Here is an 11,383-nt window from a genome sequence, read left to right as displayed (position 1 = left end):
TCAAACCTGCAACCTTTCAGTTAGAAGTCCAATGCTCTAACAACTGGTCTACCTGCCGCCCCAAGTATGTTGTCTAGGTAAAGGGGTGACATAAAAACATATACATGTATTCAGAGAAATCCGTAGTATTGGTTTTACATTTCTAAATGCAGTGCACAGCATGTCCTTAATTCCGTTCATACATAGTAATTGAGTAAGACAAGCAGGCTACTTTAAAATGTTTACTTGAAATGAGATGGGGATTTTTGGTTGGATGCTCTATACACTCTGTAAATGTGTGTGTGTGTGTGTGTGTGTGTGTGTGTGTGTGTGTCTGCCTCAGACAACATGACTACTGGATGCCATCTTTCCATGAGTAACGTCTTTAGATCTCTAATGAACAGGCTGTATCACAACCGGCCGTGATTGGGAGTCCCATAAGGTGGCACACAATTGACCCAGTGTCGTCCGGTGTAGGCCGTCCTTGTAAATAAGAATTTGTTCTTAATTGGCTTGCCTAGTTAAATGAAGGTTAAATTTAAAAAAAAAAGTATAATCAGCGATTAACATACTATTGAGTAATGCTTTCAAAGTAGTAGACCATGTTGGGAGGAAGAGAGTCACTCTATTAAATAATATGACAGAACCACACTGTCTCTCAGGAGCAGATTGAGGAATGTCTAGGCATTATCTGATATGAATCATACCACACATCATATAAAGATCTATGTGAGATAATGACAGTGAAATGTCCATGGATTTAAAACTGTATATCTATTTGAACTAAGTGTCCTCACCATTAGCGTCTACTATGTTTTAATTCAATCCTTGGAGACATTATCAACCATTAGAAAAATACCTACAGATAGACGGATCAAAGACTTGGCATTTCAGCTCCAATTCCTTTTACGGTGGCCGCAATTAAGGTGAATTACCAGTAATGTGTTTACATATAAGTCAATTACTAGGTACATAGAAATGTAACGTTGGTAGGATCTGATAAGTACAAAATTAGTAATGACAGCTCTGTTTAAACACATCAGAAGGATTTTTAGCAAGTAAATATGCCAATATACTAAACAAAACAAAAAAACTGAAAGCAAACACAACAGAAAAAGAAAAGGCTACAATTCTGTCTCATCCCGTTCACACATGACTGATGTAGAGCAACCTAGGCTACTTTTATGAACTATACTTACATTGAGGTAGCTTACATGGCACTTTTACAAGATGGTGAATATAATGAAATCAATAGAATGAACAAAATCTGCTAAATAAGTAAGCTTGTAAACATATTTTCCTTCCATTCTAGACATTTGAGTGACAGTTTATACAATACTCTGTCGTTTTTCTGCTACATCAAGATTCACAACCATATAAGTTAGCAGATAATTGAAAATAGATCAATATACTTAACCAACACAAATCACAGAGAAGAGCTGCTAGTATATCCCACCTTTACCTCCACTGTTTCCTTCTGACCAGCAACAGCCCTATAGCCACATGTAAAGCTCTGTCTTTAAACAATTGGACTGGTTCACATTGTATCCATTTGATTGTATGACATTCATTACAGTTTAATAGGACACTAAATAGATTGACACCGCGATTCTCCAGGACTCGATTCTCTCTTGACTGTTAACCTATTGAACTCTTTGAATACTGGTTTATTTTAGCGTTGGTCCAATCAGACCCAGGCACGGACATCGCCCCCCCAGTCCAAGCCCCGTCCACGGTACCATGCGCCTGTTATTGGCTGAAACAGCAGCAGGAGTCGCAGCCTCCGGAGCAGCCCGCAGAAGATGGCCGCCGCCACCACCACCAGCGGTGACATCATCACAAAGCCCAGGATGATGAGGGCAGAGCAACTGTTGTCGTCGAGGTAACGGCAGATAGGAGAGGGGGAATCTAGGACCTGCGAGGGTAGAACGCAGACTGTTACATTCAGACAGAAACACACTCCAGTGATAGGGACAATTCTATTGATACAGTATGTGTTTCTGAGTTGTTTTTGTTAGTGATGCAAATGTTTGTGCTTTAGTTTAACTGACCAGAACTGAGGGGGAAGGAGAGGTGAGTGTGTGTGTGTGTGTGTGTGTGTGTGTGTGTGTGTGTGTGTGTGTGTGTGTGTGTGTGTGTGTGTGACACAAGAGGGACGATAACACGGAAGGTACTGGGGTGTGTGACAGACTCTTTCCCAGTTTCCCTCTGCTGTTAACTGTTCAGATAAGAAGGAGCCCAGAGCTGCCAATACAATCCCTAGGCTGTCAATCACCTGTAAGCACCACAGAAAGAGAAAGGGAGAGATATATAGAGAGAGGGAGAGAGATATAGAGGGAGGGTGAGAGAGAGGGAGGAAGGTGGAGAGAGAGACTGGGATGAGACGAGAGAGACAGTCAGAGAGACAGATAGGTAATGGAGCCCCTGCTCTGCTTACTAGACTTGATAATCTGTGACATACATTACATAAACCAGAGTATGTGGACACCTGCTCATTGAGCATCGCATTCCAAAATCATGGGAATTAATATGGAGTTGGTCCCTGTTTTGCTGCTATTAAAAGCCTCCACTCTTCTGGGAAGACTTTCCACTAGATGTTGGAACATTGCTGCAAGGACTTAAGATTTCCCTTCACTGGAACTAAGGGGCCAAGCCCAAACCATGAAAAACAGCCCCAGACCATTATTCCTTCTCCACCAAACTTTACAGTTGGCACTATGCATTGGGGCACGTAGCGTTCTCCTGGTGTCCGCCAAACCCAGATTTGTCCGCCGACTGCTAAAGTGGTGAAGCATGATTCATCACTCCAGAGCATGCATTTCCACTGCTCCAGAGTACAATGGTGGTGAGTTTTACACCACACCAGCCGACGCTTGGCATTAAACATGGTGATCTTAGGCTTGTGTTTGGCTGCTCGGCCATAGAAACCTATTTCATGAAGCTCCTGAAGAACAGGTCTTGTGCTGACGTTGCTTCCAGAAGCAGTTTGGAACTCAGTAGTGAGTATTGCAACCGAGGATAGATGATTTTTTTTAAAGTTATGCGCTTCAGCACTCAGCGGTCCTGTTCTGTGAGCTTGCATGGCAAATCACTTCACGGCTGAGCCGTTGTTGCTCCTAGGCATTTCCACTTCACAATATCAGCTTTAGCAGGGCAGACTGACTTGTTGGAAAGGTGGCATCTTATGATGGCGCCACATTCAAAGGCCATTTTACTGCCAATATTTGTCTAAGGAGATTGTATGGATGTGTGCTTGATTTTATACACCTTTCAGCAACAGTTGTGGCTGAAATAGCCGAATCCACTAATTTGAAGGGGTGTCCACATACTTTTGTATACATAGTGTACTATATACAGACACTGTCAGCAAGAGGGAAGAAAGAGCGATACAGATACACAGAGTTGGACAGACAGGCAGACAGACAAGCTCATGCACACACAAACAGACAGATATTCAAAAATGCACCAAAACACTTACATACAAGTACACAAACACTCAAACACACTCAGTGTGTTTTCTTTAGGGCTACATTCTATAAGAGCCCTCTGGCATATAATTCTCTCTTTGTCAGCATTTTCAAGAGGAATTTCCCCACCCACCTTGACTGAACGCTGCAACCTCGAGCCCATCATCAATCTACACACACACACACACACACACACACACACACACACACACACACACACACGCACACACACACACACATTTTCTCCACTTTATTCTTTCTGTCTTGTCAGCATAGGCATGGGCCCAGCTGGGGACTAATTGGCACTAATTCAACAATCATGTCTTCTCATGGATATCCTCTCTCACTGTCCAATCCTTCACTTCTCCAACAGTTGATTGACATCCCCAACTCTGACAGGCAGCAAGGGTCTATACTGGCACTTGTTGTATTATATATAGTAATGTTCACAACATACTATTAGGCTACACATTACACATTACACATACCACTCACATTCTGTATATTTGTACATCTTTCCCAGCCATCACTAATGAAGACGTCTTGAAAATGCCAGTGTCTTCAGGACACTTTAAGACATTAAGAATCAATTAAAATAAAATTAAATAAATTAAATAAATTGCTATTGATTTAATTAAAGGCAACTTTCCAAAGAAAGAGTAATCAGTGTGTTTGATCGTACACAAACTTCTTCCAAATGTCAAAAAAGTTAGCAAACGGCAGTAAAAGGAAGACAAAATACAACAGAGACACATTTTAATGTAACATCAATAATGGAGACAAGCAAGGCCACCTGGCACGGTGCCAACTCTACCAGATGATGAGCTGAAGAAATATGACTGCAGATCGCTGTCAGAAGGCGATTTGGGGAGTTTACTTTTCGCCAAGGGCAACAGCTGTAGATCTTAGAGGACACTTTGGCATCATTATGAGACTGATAGCGTTTACTGACGTGTCCGCGCCATGAATCTGATCCTCATGGCGTGTCTAAGGAGGACCGCTTCAAAATGCACATCATAATCCTGTTTTAGACACATTCCACCTGTTCTTAAAGGTGCTCTTAAAGTTTGTCAGACGTGTTAAAGAGATTGAACGGGATCTTAAGCACTTACAAATCCATAATATATTGTACGAATTGGAATTGGTAACCTATCATTCGGATTACAGAATGTTTTATGTATTTTTTGCTGGACAGAACATATCATATACGAAATGGATGACGTAGTACACAATTGTGCACAATTTCCGGGGACCCGTTTTGGCTTGTGAACACTACTTTCAAAACTACTGGCTGAAATTATACATAACCTTTATAAAATATCTTTAAAGGAAAATACAGGTTCCAGGAAAACTTTCCTGTAATGCAGGAAATGTAAAACTTGAAGATTAATTGAGGTTTAAAAAGGCTTCTGAAGTTTGTAATTTCCACTTGATTTTCCCGTATGAAAAATGTATCAACCCCTAATAAAAAGTCAATTAATTATAATCCACATAATAATTCCCATTTCCTGTTGCTGCAGGATTATTTTCCTTTTGCATGCAAAATGCATCATACACTGACACTTTCTGTATTTTTAAAGTCTATATCTTGAAAACTTGATTGCTGACATGTAAAACATTTTGGGGATTGTATCAACAGTGGACTAATGAAACATACTAAAGGATAGTTTTTGAGTGGAATTTTCCCTTGAGTTCTTAAAAGTGTTCTATTGCCAAGATGCATCCAGCAATATGTCTACCTTTCTCATTCATTTGGGATTGAGTAATATACTGTAGTATAATAGGCCAATGAAGTGATGTCATCTTCTGGGTGAGGCTGACAGAGGTTGGCAGGGACGTCATATCTTACCCAGAAATGTAGGGGTATCTGTCTGCCCCTGATCCAGGTTGTTCTCAGAGCCAGTGCTGAAGTCACACAGGGTTTGCCCCAGAGTTCCCTACTCGTCATAATCTACATACTCCCACTTGGACAGATACTTGAACCTCAACGTCCTGTCCCACCCTAAGGGTGTGTCTGTTTGCCTCTGGTCCAGGGTGTTCTCGATGTCGATTCCATGCACCACAAGAACTGAATCCTACCATTCTTTAGATACTTGGGCATGCCCGGTATACTTTTACTGTGTTGGGTTAGGGGGGAGAAGGAAGGAATCTTTCATTTAAACTCATGTTGAAACATCTTCATGTTGGAGCACAGAAGACAGTTATCCACTAGTGGGGTTCTTATTACGTAAAGGTTATTTTAGTTCCATTTAAGTGATAATGCCTGAGAAGCCGGTGTTTGGAGGATATAATGGCACGGGTGTTGTTAAGCCCGAGACAGGTTACTAAACATATTCAAATAATGATTGACATATTTTCCTTAAAAACATTATTTTGATTAATTTATTCATACTATTTCATCCTTCCACAAGATATAGTTCCAACACAAATCTAGGATTGCTAGAGACACGACCCAGTCGTTCAGTCGTTTTGTTTTGTATCTATGGACGCGACCCAGTCGTTCGTTCTAAATGTTCCTCTGCCATACTGGCTGGCAACATTCTTATCCCTTGCTTGCTAGCCAACTACGGCTAACTTACAGTCACATCAAACAGTGCAGACAGAATGACAGCAAAGTAGTAGCATTTGCATTTGTTTAAGCTGTTTTCTAGTGACATTTATTTGGATACATCCATAACAATAAGCTGATGAGGTGCGATTTCGCCTGGCGTAGAAAATGTGCTCTCTCATCAGGACACTGTCGTTCATAGGAGCTAGCCAACAACACAGCTACAGTAAGACAATCACTTCAAACTGAAGCTGGAAGACTGCAAATTATTTGCGTTTCATTTGACCTTTTTAACAGTTGACAATTTTTTGTATATATCCATAAAAATGATGCCAGCTGAATCATGATTTTGACTGGCTGAGAAACGCTGCCTGCCTGTCTGTCTTGTCCCGACTCACAACACGTTCCTTACTATGGAACAACAGATTTCATTTGAATATTGAAACAATGTTGCAAATGTCGGAGATACAGACAGCAAGGTTTATACAAATCCAACAAATCTCCACTGTTGAAAACTAAATGTTAGTCTAAAAGAAATGTGAGATAATGTCTAGATGCTTTTTATAATGGCGATCAAGTTATTAAGTTGCTTGGCTGGGCTGATGAGACAGTGGATTGCTCAGTCAGATGGAACAGAGTAAATAGGTATTTTAACGTCATAGATTTAGCCGGCGGTGAATTGTGGAATAGACACCGGCTGGAATGCGCTTTTAACAAATCAACATTCAGGATTAGACCCACCCGTTGTAAAAATGCAAAAAAAAGCTGTTTAAAGGGTTGCCATGGGTTACAGGGCTCAACCTCAGAGCCAATCAGCTATGATCATGATTCTTGTGTGGTTCTCTGGCAGAGTGAGCCAGTGTACAGCTCAGCATCAGGTCACATATTAACCAGGGGTGGGAGACTGTGAGCGGCTCTGACTTGACTGGAGACGCTCTGTGACCTCAATTCTGAGATGAAATCCTACCAAGTACCAGGAAATGGCTGTCATAAGGAATTGGAATTCTAACCACAATATTCTGATGTTGTCAAAGTTTGTGTTAGAGACTTTGAGTAGCGCTATAAGCGGGCCACTACTTACCCGTGAGTGGCAGAGGAAGCCGGCGTAGAGCAGCAGTGAGGCGGGCAGCAGGACCAGGGCAAACACGGCCACCAGGACCAGGACACACACCAAGGCCAAACCCACATTCCACAGCAGCATCCCCGCCCCGCACGCCACACAGCCACAACTGCCCCGGCGGCTACCCCATGCGCTGCCCTCACTGTGGGCCGTGGGAGGAGGCAGCATCTTCACCCTCTCACCCACCCAGAACTCCTCCTGCTCCTTCTCCTCATCACCTGAGCCCCCCTCATCCAGATCCAAGTCCACCCCACACATCCTGATGGAGAGAGAGAGAGAGGGAGGGAGACAGTAGGAGGAGAGAGAATAATTTGATACATTTAACCATGTAGTGTTATCAGGAAGAGAATGTCATTTTTCATTGTTGTGGTTTAATCCTACTTTTCCTACAATCACTTTTTCTCTATTTCCCCACACATTGATGCATTTACCGCTGGGATGTTATGGACCACCACACAGCTTTGTGACTAAAGTAATGTTTGATGAACAGCTCTAAACAGACTTTAACAAACAGAACAAATGTACTATGTATTTGGTGTAAAGCTGCCTGATCTGTGATGATGAAATATGACTAATGTGGCTGATTATATGTAATCTCCAATGTAATTGTCATGTTTCTCACTGTTTTGAGTAACACAAACACAACTTTTCAGGTGATTTACCTATCAAGCTCATTTCAGAATAGGAACCTTGCTTGGCTGTGAGAATGTGAAGTACTGGAGGATGTTTGCTTGTGTAGATTGTCATGATTTGTGCCAGTGCCAGCCTCCAGGTGTGAAGCTATTTCAATAATTGAAGTCTGATAATAGCACACCAAACCTCATATGAGTGGAGCAGCTGGCCTTTCCCACATTCCAATAGATCCAATCTCACGTATCGGTTAGATGTTTATCCTGTCATATAATTCCTTGATTTAACTCAACACTCAGTTTTAACTGTCATGTAGATATTTTATTTAGCAATAAAATGGGTTTGTAGGCCTTATGACTATTGAGGTATGCAAACAAATCCAGGAAAGGAAAGACTTATTGATCCCTCGACCTCCCTTTTGCATCTATTACAGTGGGTGAAAGTCCACTTTGTCTCTCCGTCCAGAAATGTTTTAACTTCCTTTTCCTGTGTTAACACAATGAGTCCCACCACGACACCGGAATTAATTTGGAATTCTGACCCTTTTTAAACATCATGTGTTTAGGTTACAAACTTCTGGGTTGTACCATTGGATTAGTATATTTCTTCTGCATCTGTTGATACCATTAATCTGTGTGATTAACGGGGGCTGAGCTAGTCGAGTCCGAATAGTTTGAGCGAAAACTATTAAAACTACAATTAAAACCTATCTATGAAAAGCTGAGACTCTCACAAACACGCACATGTAACATGTGCATGACGCTATGACGCTCACAAGCTACACAGGAGTTGTTAGAAGGTAAAGGCTTCTTCTACATAGAAGATCCAAGAAATCCAAGGACATAGTGTCTATAATACGGTAATAAGCTCACATAGTTGCTGTCACAAACTCCAAACTCCACGTTTTGCTTTGCTTATTTGAGCTGTTCTTGCCATAATATGGACTTGATCTTTTACCAAATAGGGCTATTTTCTGTATACCACCCCTACCTTGTAACAACACAAATTATTGACTCAAACGCATTAAGAAGGAAAGAAATTCCACAAATTAACTTTTAACAAGGCACACCTGTTAATTGAAATGCATTCCAGGTGACTACCTCATGAAACTGGTTGAGAGAATGCCAAGAGTGTGCAAAACTGTCATCAAGGCAAAGGGTGGCTACTTTGAAGAATCTCAAATATAAAATATATTTTGATTTGTTTAACACTTGTATGGTTACTACATTATTCCATATGTGTTATTTCATAGTTTTGATGTCTTCACCATTATTCTGCAATGTAGAACCCTGGAATGAGTAGGTGTGTCCAAACCTTTGACTGATATTGTGTCAATGAGAGAGAGAGAGAGAGAGAGAGAGAGAGAGAGATTACTGTTTATATTTCCAACCTTGTCCTCTCCTGCTCTTGTTGTGCCACAAACACAATATAGACTGATATAAAATGTCCCAGTTACCCTTACCATCACGTCCAGATACATTTAATGATATTGTGTCCAATAAAGGTATATGCTATCGTTTTCTTTATCATCACCCCCACAGTCCTTCCACTTAGGCCTATCCCCACCCCATCCTGTCGCTCAGTGGAATCAATAACAGCGATCGAAACCCGCCTTCACCTCCCCACCCCACCAAGACTCTGATTGATCCGTCATTCTGAATTCAATCAGTGAGACACCTTCACCGACCGGGTGCCGAGCAGCAGCACCGCAGGACCCCCAGGAAATATCACATCTTGTTGAACACATCAATACATTCTAGCCATTCACACTACTATAAATAACTTTGAAAGCCAACAATGTCACAATACAACAATTATTTTCCTCCAATAAATGTATGTTTGTTTGGTGTTGATGTTTATTGTCCTTCAGTTTAGCTTCATACACCTTTTTTTCTCTTAAGATACAGTATTTCACAAAATAAAACAATGCAAGCTGAATTTTATTCCAAATAGGCCTACATGGAATAACATGACATTTGCACCTACCTCACTCTGTCTGTCACTATTTCTCAGAAGTCTCCTTTGCAATTGTTGACCCCAGAAACAGGAGCAGGTGCTGCCAAACTCTCTAGAAGATGTCAGAATAAGGCGTTTGCTGAGAACAGTAAAAACAAACAAAACAGCACCTTTTAGGATACGCACCTATTGCCTTTTGCAAGACAGTAGCACAGCGATGCGCGCGTTCTGCATGCGAGTGTATAGATGAGCAGTGCGCGGAGCAGTGCGCGGGGCGCGTGCTGTGAGTGGGTGTAGGTTACTATGTGTGTGTGAGAGAGAGAGAGCGAGAGTCCACCTCATCACAATCGGAAACGGCACTGTCCTCTTCAACATAAGTGACTTCACATGCACGCGGCTGGGTAAAAGTGAAATAACGGGGACGAGCAGAGCATATCAATAACACTATTAGCCTATTCACCAGCTTGAATAATGTCCCACTTCAGGCACGTGCACAGATAGGGCTCTACCTGTGTCAAGGTCGCCACCCCCTGTCTGTTGTTTGCGCCTGTTTATCTGCCCTGTAGAGAGCTCGCACGCGCCCGGTTGCGCCTTTTCCCCAGTCTGCCCTGTATGGAGATTGCGCGCACCCGGTATCCAAACATGCATGGCTTGAGAAATGCGGTCACTGGTAAAGTGTGTGTAGCTATAGCTACCTAGTTTAAATATCAACAGTACTGCCACAGTAGCATAACATTTGATTAACACTTGATAATACCTGATTTAGCCTACATCATCATAATTTGGTCTGGTTGGCTGATATGCGTAGCAGAAAGAGGCAGAAAGACAGAGAGGTAAATCACAATCAGTAAAATAATTATAGTTTGCTAACTAGCAGATTTACATCAATCATCGACATCAACGATCATCATGAGAGCCCACCCTCTTTTACCGATGTCAATCATGTATTTAGGAGGCACCATCTATCTTCAGAGCTAGTGCTGCTAGGTGACTTAAACTGGGACATGCTTAACACCCCAGCCATCCTAAAATGTAAACTTGATGCCCTCAATCTCACACAAATTATCAATGAACCTACCAGGTACCACCCCAAAGCCGTAAACACGGGCACCCTCATAGATATCATCCTAACCAACTTGCCCTCTAAATACACCTTTGCTGTTTTCAACCAAGATCTCAGTGATCACTGCCTCATTGCCTGCATCCGTAATGGGTCAGCGGTCAAACGACGTCCACTCATCACTGTCAAACGCTCCCTGAAACACTTCAGTGAGCAGGCCTTTCTAATCGACCTGGCCCCAGTATCCTGGAAGGATATTGACCTCATCCCGTCAGTAGAGGATGCCTGGTTATTTTTTTAAATGCCTTCCTCACCATCTTAAATAAGCATGCCCCATTCAACAAGTTTAGAACCAGGAACAGATATAGCCCTTGGTTCTCTCCAGACCTGACTGCCCTTAACCAACACAAAAACATCCTGTGGCGTTCTGCATTAGCATCGAACAGCCCCCGTGATATGTAACTTTTCAGGGAAATTAGAAACCAATATACACAGGCAGTTAGAAAAGTCAAGGCTAGCTTTTTCAAGTAGAAATTTGTTTCCTGCAACACAAACTCAAAAAAGTTCTGGGACACTGTAAAGTACATAGCCCATCTATAATTTAGCCCAAACAACTACCACTT

General features: G+C 41.9%; 1 protein-coding gene across 1 annotated transcript; it reads right to left on the bottom strand.

Annotated features, from left to right (window-relative positions):
- Nucleotides 1-867: 867 nt before the first annotated feature.
- tmem88bl (transmembrane protein 88b-like) lies at nt 868-10,192 on the bottom strand. Its single transcript, XM_014132978.3, has 3 exons — nt 9,731-10,192; nt 7,076-7,373; nt 868-1,894 (listed from the first exon to the last, which is right to left on the bottom strand). The coding sequence occupies exons 2-3, from the start codon at nt 7,370-7,372 to the stop codon at nt 1,667-1,669; spliced, it is 525 nt and encodes a 174-aa protein (XP_013988453.1). The 5' UTR covers nt 7,373; nt 9,731-10,192; the 3' UTR covers nt 868-1,666.
- Between the last annotated feature and the right edge of the window lie 1,191 nt (nt 10,193-11,383).

The sequence above is a fragment of the Salmo salar genome, chromosome 12 (genome assembly GCF_965601325.2).
Source record: "Salmo salar chromosome 12, fSalSal1, whole genome shotgun sequence".
Classification (NCBI taxonomy): domain Eukaryota; kingdom Metazoa; phylum Chordata; class Actinopteri; order Salmoniformes; family Salmonidae; genus Salmo; species Salmo salar.
Note: the sequence above shows the minus strand (reverse complement) of the source record. Positions and strands in the feature narration are given on the sequence as shown.